The sequence below is a fragment of the Sciurus carolinensis genome, chromosome 11, assembly GCF_902686445.1.
Source record: "Sciurus carolinensis chromosome 11, mSciCar1.2, whole genome shotgun sequence".
Lineage (NCBI taxonomy): Eukaryota > Metazoa > Chordata > Mammalia > Rodentia > Sciuridae > Sciurus > Sciurus carolinensis.
Genome location: NC_062223.1, coordinates 15284550 through 15305980, shown reverse-complemented (window position 1 = coordinate 15305980; position 21431 = coordinate 15284550). Strand labels below are relative to the sequence as shown.

The window sequence follows — 21431 nt, the reverse complement described above, 5'->3', positions numbered from 1 at the left end:
ATTGGCATTTCTCTCGGGCCTGTCATTCTTCTCCGCCCAGTGAGAGCCCAGGGTGGGACGCGTCCACCCGCTCCGTCTTTGATTGGTTCAAATGAAGGCCAATCAGATGCACATGCAAGCTCATTGGCGCTTTCCTGAAGTCTCTAGAGCTCTGGGAGAACGGGAGAATGCAGAGTGCCCGGCCACTTTGGTTGCCGATTGGCTAGTGTTTCCGCCACTCATTTCAGTTTATGCTTCTGTCACCGCCACGTCACCACCTCCCATCACTCTTCTCATCGCCCTCTTCCGCTCTTACGGATTGGTGGTTGGTATCAGCTGCTCAACCCTTTCTACCACTTACTGATCGCTTTAAGACCGGGAGGAGGAGCCTTCGTCACATTCTCATTTTCATTTCTTATTGGTTAGCATCTATGTCACTCACGTGTCGACGGAGAAGCGGGGCGATTCGTGGAGATGATTGGCTCCAGGAATTGTCTGTGAAAGACTGGAGCTTGGAAATACTGACCAATGAAAGAGAAAAAGTGAGAGAGGGGCAAGACCGGGACAACCAATAGAATCCAGGAGGAGTGCTTGTGGGGCGTGCCGCCTGCTTCTAGCTTTAGGGAAGTTGGTGGAGACGGAAACTAGTTGGCTCCTCTGAAGTGTTGTTTGATGTGGGCGCGATGTCGAATTTCTTCTTTCAGAATTAAGTCCTCCATAGTGAATTATTAGGAAGAGTTGATCCGACAGAGAGCGACTCGCGGCGATCAGGCCCTTCCGAGTGCTCCTTAAGGGCCCGCTTCTCACTCAGAGCCGGGAGCCCACCTTCCAGGGCAGAGGGGGCCCGAAATAATTTCCACAGGCCCCTCCTGGATCCACGATCCCTGCAAGTTCCTTCCCTGGTTTGCTCATTATCGCAGCACTTCGTATCTCTTGATTCTAGACTTCACGTGCCTCTGTTAACTGCCCCACGAGTTGCTGACCTGGCTTTGGGGGCAAAGTGGCTGGTAAGGATCTGACTGTACGTCTCTTTCAGACCTAAAGACCCTTAGTGTTAGCACCACAAATACGCGTGTCCGTGCCCAACTTCAGACAGAAATTCGTTACTTCTGATCAACTGTTTGCACTTGACAAAAACCACAAATTCAGCAACTAAGGTAACATTTAGACGTTCTGAACCATTGTTAGAAATGTTGCCAAAAGCATATTTTTGGGAATCCAGCACCTGTTACACTTTGCCAGTTGAAAAGGCAATAGAAATAGCTTTGACTACATGAACTGGAAAATCTTTGCACTAGTTACTTTAATGGATGCTTTGATTATCCTTTATGTTTGATTCTCTTAAAAACCAAAAGTGTATTTTCCCCAAAAGATGTCTTTTCTTGAACAAAAGAAAGTTAGAGAATAACTCTAAGTATATTTCATATTAATTTGATATAGGCTCCCCAATTTAACTATGTAAAGTGATATATTAAGCCAAGACACTGTGTTGAAACAGAAAATAAATGTAATGACCTGGTACTTACTAGCATGCAATTAAAGAGTAATAAAAGAAATGCATTACTGATAAACAAGTATAACCTAAATATTCCAGACTTGAGAGAAAATGCCAGAAAACTCTTTTTCTTGTCAGGATTATTTATATTCTCCTTCAATTAAAGGTTACCTTGTAATGAAAGAATTATTAACAAATAAAACAAGTAAAGCAATTATTCCTATCTTTGAATTAGACTTCCTACTAATACAGGAGCAATACTAAAAAGAAAATGACATTTAATATTGTTTAGTTTGACTACAACCATTTTTCAAATAACTCTATTACAAAATATTGTTTACATCAATTAAAAAAAAAACTATGGTTCATATTATAAGGAGAAAAACATTATTTTCAACATATCCATAGCAATGTTGTTATTTTTTTAATGTATAAGATACTGCAAAAATCATGTTAAAAATGAAATATCTCGGGATGGAGTTGCAGCTCAGTGGTAGAGTGCTTGCTTGGCATATGTGAGGCCCTGGGTTCAATCCTCAGCATCAATATATGTGTGTGTGTGTGTGTGTGTGTAAATAAAAGATCCATTGACAACTAAAAATTTTTTTAAATGAAATATCTCATGTAAAATTTGAGACCTTACATGTGTAAAGAAAAGCAGTATAAGTAACACTCTTCAAAATTTTAAGCAACTTCTTCCAGAAATGGAGGAAGCTATCAAGAAAATAGCTTTGAGACACTGTAAAAACAAATTTCAGGAAAGTAAAGAAAAACTTCCTTTTTTAGAGAATGGTTTCAAAAGGAGAGAAACACTTATTGAAGTATGGAGAAAGAATACTCTTTAAAAATCTTCAGTGTAGGCCATTGGAGATTACATTTTTTAATTTAAAAATTTTTTTTCTAATTAGTTATACATGACAGCAGAATGCATTTTGACTCATTGTACACAAACGGAGTACAACTTTTCATTTCTCTGTTGTACACAATGTAGAGTAACATCATTTGTGCAATCATACATGTACATAGGGTAATAATGTCCATTTCATTCCACCCTCTATCTTTCCCCTATACCCCCTCCCTTCCCTTCACTCCCCTCTGCCCAATCCAAAATTCCTCCATTCTTCCCTTTCCCCACCCCACCCAATTATGGATCAGCATCCACATATCAGAGAAAACATTTGGCCTTTGGTTTTGTGGATTGGCTTCTCTCACTTAGTATGCTATTCTCCAACTCCATCCATTTACCTGCAACTGCCATAATTTTCATTTTTCTTTTAGGCTGAGTAATATTCCATTGTGTATAGGTACCACAGTTTCATTATCCATTCATCTATTGAAGGGGATCTAGGCTGGTTCCATAGTGTAGCTATTGTGAATTGAGCTGCTATAAATATTGATGTGACTGTGTCACTGTTGTATGCTAATTTTAAGTCCTTTGAGTAGAGATTGGGGAGTGAGATAGCTGGGTCAAATGGTGGTTCCATTCCAAGTTTTCTAAGGAATCTTGGAGATTAAATTTTTAAGTGAACTAAAGTTAACTCATTTATGCTTGAGTCCTATCTTTGCTACTTAATAGCTCTACACCCTTGGAAAAGTCATTTAAGCACTCCAAACCTAAATTTTTACTTCTAAAAGAAATAAAATCTCAGAGGGATGCCATCGTGATTAAGTACACTTGAATATGTTTGATAAACTGCAAGCAACTACAAAAATATGAGTTATGTTGCCAAACATCCCTCAGGTCACTTAGTAATCACATACTTTTACATCTGGTAGATCGGACTGTCCCCCACTTAAACCAGGTATCCAATGTAGCATCACTAACACACAAACAGTTTTAGGAGGTTCCTGGTATGCTCCAGCATGAAATACACATCACCAGATAATGAAGTTTCCTTACCAGAAATGTTGAATCTAATCAGATCTCTAGATCTAACCTCCAATTTACAGGGACTGGAGAAACCAGTTAGACATACCCCCAAGGAGACAATCAGTTAAGTCAAGAATGTAAAGCATCCTATAAGAAAACTATTTTATAGAAGATAAGACATAAAGACTAAGGATAATCAATATCACACAAAAGAGTCAGGGGTAATTGTTCTGAATTAGAAAACAGACACAAATACTTCATTGGACTCCGGTTCTGCAAAAATGGTCTTTTTAATATTTATGGGACAGTTGGGAAAATTTGAAAATAGACTTGTATTAGATGTTGCTGGCAGTTCTTACATTTGCTCAGTGAAATAGTACAGTAGATATGAAGGAAACATCTAAAATTTGGAAAAATATGCTAAATATTTAAGGATAAAGAATTATTATTTCAACTTTTATTGTGTATTTGAAAATATTTTTAAAAGGTTTTAAAAGGTTAGGTTTTTATTATTACCCATCACTGCCTCTAGAACAGTGTCCAGAATTCTTAACTTGGCCAATGAGCTCCTTGACAATCTAGTGCCGCCTCTGCTTTCCAACCTTATTCTTAGCTTTGGTCTTGACTTACCCCCATTTTCCAGTTCAATTGATCCACACACCTTTGTCCACATCTGCCCTAAACCTTCTTAGACTAGCGCTTTTGTCTAGGCTTTCCCCCATTCAGGGCCCAGGACAATGGCCTCTGTCAACAGGTCTCTTGTGATTTACACAGCTCTAAGTTGTATCCTTTCATCAGGACTGATAGTGTTTCCTGTGATGCTAATTGCCTTGCCTTAAATGTTTATGTTTCAGTCAGATCTCCTCTACTAGAGGGTAAATTCCTTCAAGATGTGATCTGTATCCATTTCATGTTCGGTTCACCCACCATAGTTAAGAAACAGCCTGGTACACATTTAACAATAGTTATTGCATGTATATTACCATTCTCCAGGCATAAGCCACATGCTGGGAATAGAGTAGCAGATATTCCCATAGACTGTGGTTCTTCATAAAACAGGAATTTAGGCATCTTCCCCCTGGCCTCTTCCCCCTACCCTGCTCTGCTTCTTGGCTGTCATGAGCTGAGCAGCTTTCCTCCACCATACCCTCCCACCATAATGTTCTGCCTTGCCTCAGGCCCAGAGCAATGGAGCTTGTTGAGCATGGACTTAAACCTCTGAAATAAATGAGCCAAAATAAATCTTTCCTCCTCTAAGTTGTTCTTGTCAGATGTTTTGCTCACATTGATGAAAAACTGACTAACACATCCATAGACAAATACTGGTTTTTCCCCCCACATTGGTGGACCTTGACAACGGGGACCATACTTGAATGCCAGTAATGGAGGTAAAATACACATGCCAGGTAAAATACACATAGCTCAGTGGTAGAGGCTTGCTTAACATTCATGAGGCCATGGGTTTGAGGCCCAGCACTACAAAATAAATAAATAAATAAATAAATACTAAAGGAAAAAAAGAGGCTTTTAGAGACAGGTATTAAATAAGAAACCTATAAATGAATATGCACAGTATTTGAATAGAGAAAATATGTTCAGTAATTGCATACATATATACAGCAATATGGAGGGCAACCAGGGTGTTCTAAAATAGAATAATAGGTTTAACATGTTTCAAAGGACATACTCTCTTTAAACTGTGATCTGGGGGCTGAGGAGGAGTTATCCAAGGACAGAATGGAGACAGGCCCCAGGATGAGGGCCTGAGGCAGGGAGAGAGGCAGGGAGAGAGGCAGTGACCGAGGTGGGACATGAGGCAGGAAGGTCTCCTAAGGAGTTTGGGTTTTAACCTCAGTGCAATGGGGAGCAATTGGAGATATAGGCACATGACCCCAATTTTTGTTTAAAATGATCACTGGTTGTTGTATGGAGTCACCAGAGTGGAGAGGAGACTATAATTAAGAAAACTGCCACATTTCAGAAAAGAAGTACTGATAACTAGATTGAATATGAGATCTATAGAAATGAAGATAAGTAGACATATTCTGGATTAATTTCATCCCTGTATCCAGTTAGTAATCAAAATGCGGATGATCTTTTGTGCATCCCTTTTCTTTATAAGTCTAGGCACATGTGTTTTATTCCTGCTTTTAAGCAAGTCTACCTCCAGTCCATCTTCCACAGTTCTCCTCAGAGAACAGCTGCCACAGGGACCTTCCTAAAATAGTTTGTTCTTCACCGGAGTTCCCTGCTCAGTAATCCTCAACAGCACCCTTTCATCTATAGGACGAAGTCTCAGTAACTCACTTTGCCCCCGTAGGCTCTTCACTATAGGTCCTAACCTTCCTTTCTGTTCCATTTTTCACCATTCTATTTAATACAGACTGGTTTACCTGCAAAATTCCAGTGCTTCGGGCATTTTGGCTTTTGTGATTTTTGTTTGACATGCTTTTTTTTTTTAAGAGCAGTTTTAGAGTCACAGAAAAATCAAGCTGAAATTACAGAGTTTCCATCTCCACATATGCACGGTCCCCCCACCTCCCTGCTTTCTAGAGCAGCCATGTTAGTATTGATGAACCTACAATGAAACACCATTATCTTCTAAAGCCCCATAGTTTACATAAGCATTCAGCCTATGGGTTTTGACAATGTACAATAATATGTATCAACCATTATAACATCATCACATTATAACATCATCAATAGTTTTAGGGCTCTGCCTATTCATCCTTTCCTCCCCCAACCCTTTTTACTATCTCCAGTTTTGCCTTTTCCTGAATGTCATATCGCTGGAATTAAACAGCATATAGCCTTTTCAGATTAACTTCTTTCACTTAGTAGTATGTATTTATGTTTCTGCCTTGTCTTTCCATGTCTTGATAGCTCATTTCTTTTTAGTGCTGAATAACATTCCGTAATCTAGATGTTTTTTCATTAACGTTTATTCATTAGCCAACTGAAGTATATTTTGGTTGTTTTGGGGAATTATGAGTAAAGCTATAAATATCTGTGTGCAGATTTTGGAAACATGTGGTCCTGTTTCCAACTCATTTGCAAAAACTTTTAAGCTTAATTGTCATATTCTCCATTTTGGCACTGACTGAGTCTTTGATCCAACTTTTGCTAAGGGTGTGATGATTAACAGTGCCCATCGTACCAATGCAACACAGGTAGGTGTTCAGCTACCTTGTTTTACCCTCACTTCATTTGTATAAGTAGTACAAACATTCTTACTGGAAAAGATTATTTGTTGTTTTGAGGGATAGCAGGAGTCTCTCTCTCCACTGAGTAAGAAGAAATTCGAGTCTGTCTTAGGACAGATTCCCCTATAACTTTCCTGGGGACTGCTCTCAGGAGCAACAGTCCTGCGGCAGCTAAGGAAACAGGAGCAGTAGAACTGAGATGCACTAGCAAGAGGCTGAGGGAGGCCTGGGGAGGTGTGGACTTGGGTAAGCTTTATCCAGGTGTCCAGTCTTGAGGAAAGATAGGGCTCAGCACTTAGCCTGCAGATTTTCCAGGAGAGGGCAATTCCCAGAGGGAGAGACTCAGCTGTGAGCCATCAGTCAACACTTGGCAGCTGAGGTTTGAACACCTGGTCCTAAGGGGATCTTGGTGACAGAGCATTCACTATAGTATAAGCCATTTTTTCCTCCTAGGTCAGGACTCCTGTGGTTCCTGTAAGCTACATGAAAGCAGCAGCAGGCTGGACATCTAATATATACCATATACATCTGGCGTATACCACCTGGTGGTGAGCCTGACATTGTGTTTCCCAGAGTCACTGAGGCTAGTGTCATTCATCCTGCTTTCCCTAAGCAATTGTTTTTAGAGAAGGGTACCGGGGATAAACCCGGGGATGCTTGAACACTCACTCACATCCCCAACCCTTTTTATTTTGAGACAGGGTCTCACTAAGTTGTTCAGGGTCTCACTAAATGGCTGAGGCTGGTTTTGAACTTGCAATCCTCCTATTTCAGCCTCCTCAGTCACACGCCACCCCACCTGGCACCTAAACAATTCTTAAAGCCTGCTGTTTATAGATACTGTATTAAAGAATGGAAAAGAGCTTGGCAGATGAAATTATCTGTGTGGTCATCAAACAGTGGTCTTCCTGGTTTCCTTCCCTTGCTAAACTTTTTCTGGAGCAAGGGCTAAATCTGAGCCCTTTGATCTTCCTCTTTTGTTCAAGTTTGTGCAACAGAATGAAGAAATTCACTGAAACTGGAAGATACAAAAGTGAGTGTATCAGAACTGGTTCTTTAACAAAGTCTCAAAGGAGGTCATTTAACCCTCTATTTTAGGATTTTTAGGGGAACAGTCACTCTGAGAGAACAAGTATCATATTCTGGGTAGATTTTGTGTACGATCCTACGGGGAGTCAATGTGAATTTTAAAAGGGAGGGCTTCATACTGACTGGGAAAATCACGTCTCTCACTTCCTGGCAGAAAACACTACTAGCTTATTTCTGCAGTATACCGTCTTGGGATCTCATCCACCTGGGTTCAAATATTGTTCTTGCTAAGTGAATGCAACTTTGGGCCATTTACTTGATTTCTTACTGACTTCCTTATAAACACATTAATAGCAACTATTTTTCAAGGTTTTGGGGAAAGAATCAATGAAAATGCATGATATGTGCCTGGCATGTAGTACTGAATGCCAAATTAATTATTAATTATGCAAGACTACCTTCACTGCCAGTAGAGTTAGCATAAATGGGCCCACATGTGCTCTCTGATGTTAGACATGCCATAGAAAAGCCTGGAAACAGTTGGACTTTATATGAGGTGAAATAAATTAATAAAATAAAGGGACACTAGCTTTTATTGAGTGTTAAACACTTCCATGTGTCGTATCATTTCGTTTATTTTTGTCATAGTCCCAGTTGTTCTCTTTCACAGAGGGGAGGGCTGTCACTCAAATGTATAAAGGCAAAGCCAGTGTTCAAACAAAGATATAACCAGGCCTATCACACTACTCGTGTCTTGGAAATCCTTTTTTTTTTTTTTTATCACAGAAATGATTCAAATAGTTAAATGAGCTGTCCAGATGTTGCATGCCCATCTACACATAATTTAAATGTAAAAATATTTACAATGAAATGACATTTGGTTTTAATTTTAATAACAAAATGATATTTTTAAAATATTTTTAAAAATTATCTCTAGCCTGCCCCTGTTCCATTATCCCCAGCTCAGGGTTGGCATGGCGCTCTCGGAAGCCTTCAGACACAGGCTTCTTTCTCCACAGTGTTTCTGTCGTTGAGGTTACTTTTTGCCTCAAGGTGATGGCAAGAGCTTAAGTCACTGTAACTACATTCTAGGCAGTAAGAAGAAGGAAGAAGACAAAAAGGCAGTCACTCCCTTCTAAGGAGCGTTTTTGAAAGTTTCACACAACATGTCTTCTTGCTGTTAGATGGAGAAGTAGTTGTGATTCAGGTTTTCTTTTTCTGCCACTTACCGCTGTCTTGGACAAGTCAAGTCCATGTTCTCTTTTCTTCCTTCCTTTGAATAGAAACTTATTATATATTCATTTAAAAAGAGTTAAAAGTACTCAGAAATGTAAATAGAGAAAATAAAAATCCTTCATAGTTATACCTTTCAGAAATAATCTCTGTTAACAGTACATATTATTATGCTACTTTATGGATTTTTAGGAATAACTAAAAATATTTAATGATGAAATATTTGAAATATTTAGTATTCTAGAGCTGCTATAAAAATCACAGACTGAGGGCTGGGGAGATAGCTTGGTTGGTAAAGTGCTTGCCAAGCACAGGGCCCTGGGTTCGATCCCCAGCACTGGAAAAAAAAAAAAAAAAAAAGTCACAGACTGGGTGGAAATTTTTTTCAAGATTTTGGAGGCTAGAAGTCTAAGATCAGGCATTGGCTGGGTTGATTTCTTTTGGGGCCTCTCTCCCTGGCGTTTAGACAATCATCTGTGTCTTCACCCCTTGCTCTGTGTTTGTCTGTGTCCTAATCTTTTCTTATAAGGAAAAGTCCTTGGACTAGGACCCACCCTATGATATCATTTTAATTTAACTGCCTCTTTAAAGACCCCATCTTCAAATACAGTCATAATATGAAGGACTGGGGGTTAGAACTGCAGTATGAGTTTAGGGGAGACACAATTCAGTCCATTACATACAGAGAGTACACATGCATATGAAAGTAATGAAGTGCAATAATACAACTAATACCAATCCACCACTCAACATTCTGTAAGAAATACAAAATGACCGATTTCCTCCATCCTTGTATAACAGTCTCACTGCCCTAAACACTGTAAAGATAACTGCTGTCCCACATCTATTTTCAAAAAATTATTCACTTTGCCTTTTTTTTTTTTTTTTTTTTTACTGTAGATTGAACTCAGGGGTACTTTGCCAGAGTCACATTCCAGCTTTTTTTTTTTTTTTTTTTTTTTTAAGACAGGGTCTCATCAACTTGCTTACGGGTTCACTAAGTTGTTGAGGCTGACCTCAAATTTGTGATGCTCCTGCCTCAGCCTCCTGAATCACTGGGATTACAGACCTGTGCCACTGTGCCTGGCTTTATTTTGCCTTTTAAAGGTTGGTGTCCACTTTCTGCAGACAACATTTGAGTGTCAGGTCCTCTGGTAAATGCCCTAGCTATGGTTTGGATGTATATGATTTGTCCCCACCAAAATTTGAGTTGAAGTTTAATTGCCAGTGTACTAGTACTGAAGCAGTGGGACCTTTAAGAGGTAATTAGGTCATGGGGGCTCCACCCTCATGAAAGAATTAAAGCACCTGTGAAAGTGGGTTAGCTACCATGAGTGAGTTATTTAAAGTGGGTCAGTTCCTCTGTCCCTTCTTCTGCATGCCCCTACTTCCTCTAACACAGTTCCGCCATGCGTGGAGCAGCACGTGGCTCTTGCCAGAAGCTAAGCAGATGCTGATGCCACACTTTGTGCTTCCAGAACTGTGGACTAAGTGAAATCTCTTTCCTTTAGAAATCACCCAGCCTCTGGCCTTGTTATAGCAACAAAAAGTGGACTAAGCCCCCTTCTCCTGACAGGTGCCACTTCCATACAGCACTGTCATTTTTAAAGGCAGACGGAATGTTTTGTAGTGTTTTATCTTAGAGGCTCTGCAAAGGCTTCCCATTTTAAGGAGAACAATCCTTCCCAGGCTGTGTGGCCTGTCTCCACTAACTTTCTGAGGCCCATCTCTGCTTGTCCCACTCCCTTTACTCCAGTGACACTGACCTTGGGTGATTTCCTTGAATTCCTCAAACTCGTTCTCCTTTCAGTGGCTGTCCTCTTCTCATTATTCATGTGTCTACTTGAATGTCACCCACTTGTCAAGGCTCCCCTGGCTACTCTGTCTAAAGTGCAAATCCTCCCCTCACTCTTGATTTCATTACCTTCTTTTGTTCTCTTTTTAACACTTATCACTCTAAGTATCCTATTCAGGACAAACTGTGCCAGAACAGGGGTCTAGTTTCTGTTTGTCACCACTGTCCGACTTACGCTATCAAATTGTTCCTAACCTAGGGGTGATTATGATAAAATGAATGACGAAGTATTTTGAAGTTAGCCTTAGGTAACAATGGGCCTTGATTACTTCAAGGTCTGTCCTGAATAAGCATTTTAAATTCTGTTTCTTAATAACTATCTCATGACCAGACATTTGTTGGTTGCCAGTTAGGTGTTGATCCTATATTGGGTTTGGGGGAAGAGCTATGAACAAGATAGTTTCTGCATTTGTGAGCTCCCATATTAATACAGTTAATGAATGAACCAATCACCTGTGACTGAATGTCCAATATAAAAAAGTGAATTTCAAAACACTGGGAAGGAGCAAGAGTAGAAGCAAGGAGTGTTATGTTTAAAGCAAAAGGACTATACAGATGTCTTGATAGCTGCATTCTTGTGATTCTGATCCTTACATACTGCAGTTGGTCCCAATAAGTACAACCTCAATTGCCCCTTTCTGACATTCCTGAGAAGCCACTGCTTAATTTGCCTACTGAAAGTCAAGACATTAAAATCCAATCAGGAGAGACTGCAGATGACAATTTAAAGCCTTGTAACTTTTTAGCTTGTCCAACACAAAGTATGGGTCTAGGACAGGAGCCTTCTTACAGTTAGGATACTAGATATAGAGCTTACAATTCAGGGTTTAAATCCCAGTTTTAGCCTTCACTGGCTGGGTGGTCTGACTGATCCATTTTGGTATAGTACAATCATAGATGCCCACCCTATTTCAGAAGATTATAGAGAGGATTAAAGTAGAAAATGGACACGTGTTCTTCATACATTATAAGATAGCTGTGTAGAAATGTAAGGCGATTTTGTGGGTTCTCCTTTCTTCACTGTTGTATGAACAATGGCTGACCATTAAAGACTGAATCCTATTAACTGGAGATCAGGTAGATAAACATGGCACAGCGGGACACAGCAGAACACTAAAAAGCCAGCAAAAGAACAGGACAGCTCACTACTTACAAAGATGTCCCTGATGTATTAAGAAAAAAAGGTAAGAATATAACTCTATCTTTGTATGCATACACATAAAGAAATCACTTGGAGGACAATACACTAAACTGCTGGCAGTTTTTTTTTTTTTTTTTTTTTTTTTTTTTTTTGCAGGGGGTGGGGCATGGAATTTGAGATACTTCCCCTTTGTTGATTATATGCAGATTTCTTTCTTACTGTTTAGGTTGGCACAATCTAAGCAATTTAAGAGATGTCATATTCACAACTGGCAAAGTACACCTACCTCCCCTCTAGATATTTTTCAGATCTCAAGTCTGATTTCAGTTAATATTGCTTTGGAGAATGAACTTGGCTAAACTGGGAGCATGAAGAGTCACAATGAATAATGAAGGAGTACCTCAGACAGCCTAATGTGGATCTTTTGCAAAATAAAAAGCAAAGCATAAGATGCCGTGAGACCTGCAATCTAGCCACAACTGAGTCTCTAGTGCAGAAAGAGATGGTCAAAATAATACTACTGTTTAGTGATTTTAAGATACTGAATCTGTAAAGACTTGTTTCCTAAAAACCCACATACCAATTTCTTAGAGATGGCAATATTAATCTATTTGAGCACAGCTGGGAGAAGAGGAAAAGTTCAAGAACCCTCTGGCTCTTCCACCCCACAAAGGCTATTCAGTTTCCAAGTCATGCCTTGCTCTTCCTAATGCTTAGCAGGGCAACTTTGGTGATTCAGCACCTACAGTTTGGAAAAAAATATGCAACTTTGTGTAAATATGGTAGTATACTGGGAGATATAGCTTGGACTTACTAAAGTGAATCTTTGATTTTTCAGTTGGTGTATCCTTTTAAACGTGTACAATGGAATAATTGCCCACATCTCAGGATAACTTAACTGTTGTGCTTTCAGATGACTTTTCCAGACTCCTAGCATTCAATAGCTACAGTCAAATGCAATGTCTCTGAAGTTAAGCACATCTAGACATGTCTGTCTTGCTTGATTTTTCTCACTAGAAATAGATGCCTACTATTTATAGCAGTTTTGAGAATACCTTTTATGGTTATAATACAGTACTCGCTCAACCGAAGAGAAGTTTGGAAAATAATGAAAAGCAACAACAATCACCTAAAGAGATGATTGAAATCCTCCACAAACCCTCCCATTATGGGCAATCATTGCTATTTGGTCATCTCTGCATTTTTTTCCTATACATTTTTTTTTCTATACAGATTGCCAAGTACACATATAAAATCTACTTTTTACTTAACATGATATTCTTAGTATTTTTCTCAATTCTTTGAAAACAATTTTTCCTTAAAAATATGCTAAGGTAAACAATGCAATTTCTTGGTAGAAAATTTGGAAATTACTGAAAACACAAATTCCTAATAATGCCACCCTCTGGAGATAGACGTCAGTTGTCTTTTAGGAGCACATTCAATATTCTTTTTATTCATCATATATGCATTTTATTTACAAAATTGACTCAAAGCAGATATACAATGTTTTTTCTCATACCATAAACTTTCCATAATTAAAAATTCTGCCTTTCAAACTGTCAATGACCCATGGATTCCAACATTTACTTACCACTATTGTGATGTTGAACACTTAGGTTATTTTAATTTTTCTGTTATAAATAAAGCTGTAGTAAGTATCTTTGCTTTGTATTCTCTTTAGATTTTCTAAAGCTAAATTAATTGGTCAAAGGCTTTTTGAAATTCTTCACATTGTCACAGGACTTTTTCAGAAATGCAAATTTATTATCACCAGGGAGTGGTAACCCCAAATTCCTATTAGTAATCCTTTAGACATTTTTGTTAATTTGATAGGTCAAAAAATTATTTTTGATTTTCCTGATGACCAGCAGGGGAAGACGTTATTCATTTGCATTTTACGTTGGGAACTATTATGCACAAGTCTGTTACTTATTACCTATGAAAGCTTCTAACCCATCTATTACTTAGGCCTTCTTTTTTCATATATATATATATATATATATGAAAAGACATATAAAGATTACACACATGGTTATCAGTTCTTAACTATGCCATACTGTTGCAAAGTATTTTACTGCACAACTAATATAATTTTTTAAATTTTGAGGTGGGGGCTGGAGTTGTGGCTTAGTGGTAGAGCACTTGCCTGGCACATGTGAGGCCCTGGGTTCGATCCTTAGCCCCACATATAAATAAATAAAAGATCAATTGACAACTGAAAAATAGTGAAAAAAAAATTTTTTTGAAACAGGGTCTTGCTAAGTTGTCCAGGCTAGGCTCAAACTAGTGATCCTCCTGCCTCAGCTTTGCAAGTCACTGGAATTACAGGAGTATGCAACCATGCCCAGGTACAATGTGATTATCAATATTGCCCTCATTTGTTATTCTAAGGCTTATCAATGACTTTTAGAGCACCTAGAACAGTATCTGGTACATACATATGACTCAAATCCAGTTAATACTGTTGTGTAAACTATTATAATCATGTAAAGTAGAAGAAAGTTTTAAACTTGTTTTTGTCTCACAAAAAACAAAGCCCCCCCAGAGCCTCAAGTGCAAATGCTGTCCATCATGCTCCCTGAGAGTTTCCTCACACTGACATGCTTAATCTAGCCTCCTGGGAACGAAAGGTCATCCTCCCTGCTGTCCCACTTTCACAAAACAGGGTTACTAAGGAGACCTTGGGTTTGTTCATGTCAAGAGGTGAGAATACGTTTTTATCAGAAGATAATTTTATTCCTTCACAGGAATAATATCCCGAGTCCTCTGCCCTGCTGCCAACTAGCTGTTACCTCAGGCAAGATATTTTAACCTCAGGGAGACTAATGTAATAAGTAATCCTCCTTCCTAGTTTTTTGGATTTTCTCCACTTGTTTGCTGAATCTTTATTTTGGGCAGGGGGTGGGGGGAAAGAGGTACCAGGGATTGAACTCAGTGGCACTTGACCACTGAGCCACATCCCCAGCCCTATTTTCGTATTTCATTCAGAGACAGGGTTTCAGAGTTGCTTAGCACCTCACTTTTGCTGAGGCTGGCTTTGAACTCTTGATCCTTCTGCTTCAGCCTCTTGAGCCAATGGGATTATAGGTGTTTGGCACTACAATTGTCTGTTTGCTGAATCTTTTATCTTAAGCATTTTAAGAGTAAAAAATGATATCAAGTCTGAAACTAAACTTACTGTAAAGAACTAACCTTTTCTCATCTCCTTTAAAGAGATTAATTTTAAGATATAATATGGTCAGTGTTAGGGGTATACCAACCATGACAACAGTTAAATGCCAACAGACGACGAATTCTCCCAAAAAGCCAAACATGTTGCTCTGCCTAGAGACAGATGGGATGGGATGAAGATTAACTACAAAGTCATGGTTCTGTTTTGTAGTTAAAATGCGGAGGGGGGGAGCAGCATTTTGACTATAATAAGTATCCTAGGTTTTTAAAGGAAAGTTACCACATGCTTGGGAGGCTGAAGCAGGAGGATCTTGAGTTCAAAGCCAGCCTCAGCAAAAGCTAGGCCCTAAGCAACTCAGTGAGACCTTGCTTCTAAATTAAATACAAAAAAAGAGCTGGGGATGTGGCTCAGTGGTTAAATGCCTCTGGGTTCAATCCCTGGTACCAACAACAAAAAGATATTTAAAGCAAAGTGTAGTGGCATGTACCTATAATCCTAGTGATTTGGGAGGCCGATAAAGGAGGATATCAAGTTTTGAGGCCAGGCTGGGCAACTCAGATACTGTCTCAAAACAAAAAAATAAAAAGGTCTGGGGATATATCTCAGTGGTAGAGCCCCATTGGTTTCAATCTCCAGTATGGGGTGGGCAGGGGAATCTGTGTCCCTTACAACAAAGGAGGTAAAAACATTTTTACAATTCCCAACATCAAGAGTTTTGCCAGTGTATCTGTATTTGCTAGAAACATATAAAAAATATGTTCAGAAATAACAAAATGCCAGCACACAGTTATTTCAAGTATACAATTTGTTTTTATTTACAATACCCTATAAAAATGTAAATTTAGAAACTTTTATTTTCATTAATTAGAACCAAACAAAAAAGATAAAGTACAGTAAGGAAGAAATAATAATCAAGTATTCACTTGATCAGTTGTGAAGGGAAGGTAGGAAAGGCGCATAGTGGAAATAGTCAGTAATGACAGTGGAGGAAAGCTAGGTAATGTCACTGGGGAACAGCTGGTGAATCTGGGGTTACAGAATGGGAAGAAACGGAAATGGAGAACAAGGACAGCTGGTTATAACAGAGGATTTTACTGTTGTACAATACATGTATGTGCAAAATGTTTATTCTCTTTAAATGTCTTAGCCTGTCGCCCCACTACATTCGAAAAGGTGAGAGCGGCATAAAGGAGATTGGAAGGGCATGTAGAATTAATTCAGATTTAATCTTCTTGAGGACTGAATCACTAAGGACCAAAACTCTTTATACTGGTTGATTGTTGAAAGGAAGAAGGGTAAGTGACAAAGATCATGGCAGGTTGTACCTGCTAAGATTCAAACCCAGGGCCCTGGCAGCCTGGGAATGAGGCTTGGGTGAGATGGAGCCAGAACGGGCAGTTCTACCCATGGTGTGGAGGAAGCTGAAGAGCAGAGCAAGCCAAGCTTAGCTTCCACAGCTACACTTGAGGTTTCTACCCATGGTACCAGATGAAAGCGAGGAAGAGAGATGGACAAGCATGGCTTACTGAAGTCACCTCAGGAAGACAGAGTGCAAAAAGCTACGCTGCTGAAGCAGGCTGTGAGTGAGGATCATCTCAGGGGCTCCCGAATGTACTGGAGGAACAGGCTCAAGCACACCGTGGTGGAGCAGGAAAAAGGCTTAACCGTGTGCTGTTTCCATCAGGGTGGACAGAAACAAAGGAACTTCAGGTGGGAAGAGGAAAGTGACTTCTCAGCCTAGAGTTGGACAGCAGTCAATTAAGAAATCTGATTTAATAAATGTGCCATATACCCTGTATTTATATTAAAACAGAGACCCACCAAATTAATTACAAGATGGAACAGAAACAAATTAAAAATACATCAACTGGTTTGTTCAGAGGCGGTATGTGTCAACTGAATATTTTTCAATTTAAAATTCATTCTTTAAGGACCCTCTGGAGACCATATAAATGTATGTACGGGGTGTGTGTTTTTAGATTCTGATTTCTATTTAGTTGGCTCTCCTACACTTATAGTAATATGGGATAATGAAAAAAGACTTCGAGAGGATGAGGGGAGGAATCTTTTGGCAGGCTACAATCTACTTTGAACTGGAATAGTGGTAGTGGGATCAAGAGAGATATATTTTTTTTGTCTCTAGGGCAAAGAAAATACAAAATTGAGAAGAACTGAGTAAAAACAGGACATGCAGAATTGTAACACAGAAGGTAAAGAAGAAACCAGCATAAGTATCACCCAGCCAAATTTCACAGAGCAGTGGGGGAATACCTGGCATTGAGAGACAACCCCTGTTAACAGGAATCGATCCCACAAGACTTTTTGCTTTGGGGAATAAGCTACCTTCCCTCCCTCAGTAAAAACACTCCAATGGTGATGGCAGCAGTGCAGGTGGCAGCCAAAAGGAGGTCCAGGACACATTTGGAGATCTTTTATCGTATCCCCTGAACTAGCCTAAGGGTATAAAGAAAGAGAAAGAAAACTTGTTTATATAAATAAGTTAAAACAGAAGGCAACTTTTGTATTAAAGTTTCAACCTTGTAAAGATTCTCAATAAGGAAACACCCAAGACACTGTTCTAGTCGACCTCAATGAGGGCACTGCTGCACCCACTCTAGCATTTTATATCAGTAGATACACAAATGTTTAATTAGAGTCTTTACTCTTTTCCACCAAATTCAGTTTTATCCTCCCCTCTATCAAAAACTTCTAAAATGCCAACTTTGGTGACATGTGCAACCATCCTTTTAAAACTTACTGCAGTTTTGTCTCCAGCAAGTTCAATTTCTGCCGGTCGACATAGCGAGAAAAAAGGGACACCAGGTTTGTGGGTATAGAGATTGGTTTGGCCAGGGCTGCTTGGGGAATCCGTAGAAGTTCTCGTGTGGCCATGAACATCACCTCCGTCCTGATAGGGAAAACCCCAAACAACAATATGAGAAAGAAAGAAAAAGAAAGAAAATATTACCTAAAAGAACTTAAAATAGAGAAATAGTCTATACTGACCACTGGTTATTTTGCGCTGATTCTGTAGCAGGGTCTGAACTCTGAAGGTCTTCCCCACGGCTCAGGAGGACAAGAAGCAGTGACAGGCCAAACTGTAAGAGAAGACGGAGTATCAAACAATGCAACCAAACCTCCTCTACCACAACTGACAGGATCCTGGCACTGAATGGGAACAGCACTAACAAACAATGACCTCACTGCTGTTTGTGAAACCAGGTGGAAAATGGACAGCCTGAGCTGGAAGCCTGTATCCTTCTCCAGGTTTCGCTTCTGGCACAGACACGACCAAGTACAGCCAATGGAAACAGAAAATCACAGTGTCCAACATTCCTGTCTGTGCCTGACCCTCAGGTGAAAAGATGATTCCTCCCCCCTGTCATGGTTAACATGGGATTTGGCTTTTCTCCTATTTACAAGAACTACAATGGATTAAAAAGAAAAGTCAATTATAGTTCATGGAAAATGAAAAAGCATTAAATAAATGAGTAAAATATTTTGATAAAAAAAGATGTTAGGAAATGTAGAACAGGTACAGAAAAGGCAGATGTATACAGAGAAAAATTCCTCAATAAGGGACACTCCTATTGGGACTACAAAGGCTTACACAGAATGTTAATAGGAATCTTAAAAAAATAAAGACAGGATAAACAGATGCATTCATTCTATCTAGAATTAAAATTTAGCACATGAGGTTTAGAAACTGAAATATACAAAAATGACTTACTTAGTGGCAGTAAAAGGAGGAAACATGTAGTTTAAAGGGGCATGAAATGAAAATACAAGTAGGGATAAGAAAGAGTAGGTTAAATAAAGAATCACATGATCTATAATGGAACATAAAGGGAAGCCGGCAATATTTTGGGATTCCATCCCAATTTCATGAATTCACCTTAGAGGTAGGATAATCTTGACTTTCCACAAAGTCCTCTCTCATTTTGTTTGTATGGAAGGGGGAAGTACTGGGCTATATGATCTTATCTAACCTCACAATTTCCTACTACCTTTACCACAATTAAAACCAAGACATCAAATCATATCCCTGATTTCTTCAGAAGCCCATCTACACCTTAAGGCAATTACCTCTCCTGCTCTGACGTCTGCCCTTCAGTCACGCTCTGGTAGGTTTGTGGGTGGAAGGGACAAAGAGGCCTTGAGATTATTACTTTTCACCTCTACTGTACGGAGCGGCCCTGAACGAGCGTATATTATGTGTGGGGCACTACATGAAGCACTCACAGGCATCATCTCAGTGAAGTACGAGGACAACTCTGTCAAGTCTACATCATCATCTCCACTTTACAGATCAGGAAGTTCTCACAGGGAAGCAAGAAAAATCTGTCTGGAATTATAAAGCTAATATGCCAAACAAGGACTGAAACCTGGTCTATTTAAAAACTCAGGTTCTTTCCTTCTAATTATGCTTCCTCTAGGAGTTGCTGGATCTTTAATCTGACATAAATGAAATATGAAATGGGAAATTTCTACTATTTATAGCTGTATAACAAAGACCACCAATCATTACCTAGTATGATATACCTTCCCTCTCATTACTAGGAACTCTGATTTTACTTGGGGCAACAATGATGTGTGCTAAAAGCTATTTTTTCAGATTTCCCTGCAGTTAGGTTTATCTGTTAGTCTAAATCCCGACCATTGATATTAAGTAGAAGTTGGTTTGAACTCCTGGAAAAGGTCCCAATGAAGAGGACAGACAATCAATTCATACCTTCCACAATCACCCTCCTTCCTGATGTAAATTCCACACCACCTGAATCTTTAGGGAATCATGAATAAGGAAACCACTGCTACTAAAGATGGCAGAGAAAAAAAAATATATAGCCTGGACCCCCGATTCCCCTGTGCACTGACTATACCAGATTTATTTCACAAGAGATACATAAAATCCTATTTCAACAAACAAACAAACAAAAGCACAAAAAAATAACAACACTGTTGTTATCCCTAGCTTAAAAAGGCTTAAAAATAATAACACTTACTTCTAGCTTTTGTTACTAGGATTAATGTGACTTCTGACTAAAATCCCTTTTGAACAAGTTATCACAGCCATGGTAGCCATCATTTTTAAATCTATAACTCAAATTTAGATGCTTCACCAGTATGGAGATTCCTCAGAAAACTTGGAATGGAACCACCATTTGACCCAGCTATCCCACTCCTCAGTTTATACCCAAAGGACTTAAATCAGCATATTACAGTGACACAGCCACATCAATGTTTATAGCAGCTCAATTCGCAATAGCTAAACTATGGAACCAACCTAGATGCCCTTTAGCAGAGAATGGTTGAAGAAAATGTGGTACATATACATGATGAAATATTACTCAGTCTTAAAGAATGAAATTATGGCATTTGCAGGTAAATGGATGGAACTAGAGAATATTGTGCTACGTGAAATAAACCAATCTCCAAAAACCTAAAGGCCAAATGTTTTCCTCTGATAAGTGGATGCTGATAGAAGTGGGGCAGGGGTAGGGATGAGTGAGGAACTTTGGATTGTGCAGAGGGGAATTAGGGGAGGGGTGGGGCAGTGGGGATGCAAAGGACGGTAGAACGAGACAGACAATACCCTATATACATGTATGATTACACCACTGGTGTGACTCAGCACCATGTACAGCCAGAGGAATGAGAAGTTATGCTCCATTTGTGTACAATGTGTCAAAATGCATGCTATTGTCATGCATAACCAATTTGAATAAATTTAGAAAAAAGGAAAAAAAAAAAAGAAATTTAGATGCTTCATAAAATCCAGGTACACAAAAGGCAAGACCACCTTGTTCTGGAGCACAGCAGCGAGGTGAGGTTGGAGGGTGCTGGTGCAGCTGCACTTTGAGGTAGGTTCATTAGCTGTTGCAGAAGGCTGGTGATAGTCACTGAAGGAAGATGATAAAGGAGGAGAGAGAAGGGACTCAATAAACATGGCAGCACCTAAAAAAAATAAACAAGAGCATTACATCTTATCAACTGCTCCTTCAATTCCGTCAATTGCCATGAATGGACGGATGCTCAGCTGTATACTCAACAATTTATGGCAAGATTTAAGGAAAAAGAGGGTGGCAAGCCCACTGGATATGACTGAAATCTCAACAATGGATTCTAACATATCTATTGAGTGCATCCTCATTTCTATCTTCACTGGAAATGCCATGACTTATGCGAGCCAAGAGGGGTAAAATCACTTAAAATACCAAATTCATACCAAAACATCATATTAAATATTGTTTTGGTATGAATATTTAGCTTACTTCATAAACTTTAAATGCCTTTAAATGCCTACAAGGTGCCAGACACCATGGTTACAAAATAAAAAGGCTGGGACACAGGTCAGAGACCAACCCTCAGACATCTGAAGTATAGTGGGGAAAGACTGCCAATTTCAATATAATGTGAGAAACACTCTAAAGTTCAGACTACTACACAATTA

General features: G+C 39.2%; 1 protein-coding gene across 1 annotated transcript in view; it reads right to left on the bottom strand.

The window, feature by feature from the left end:
- Positions 1 to 15776: 15776 nt before the first annotated feature.
- Positions 15777 to 21431, bottom strand: part of Patl1 (PAT1 homolog 1, processing body mRNA decay factor) — a 28704-nt gene continuing 23049 nt past the window's right edge. The window contains 5 exon segments of the mRNA XM_047517272.1: positions 15777 to 17434; positions 17739 to 17888; positions 17987 to 18078; positions 20781 to 20809; positions 20812 to 20935. Coding sequence (XP_047373228.1) covers positions 17413 to 17434; positions 17739 to 17888; positions 17987 to 18078; positions 20781 to 20809; positions 20812 to 20935 — 417 coding nt within the window. The 3' untranslated portion in view covers positions 15777 to 17412.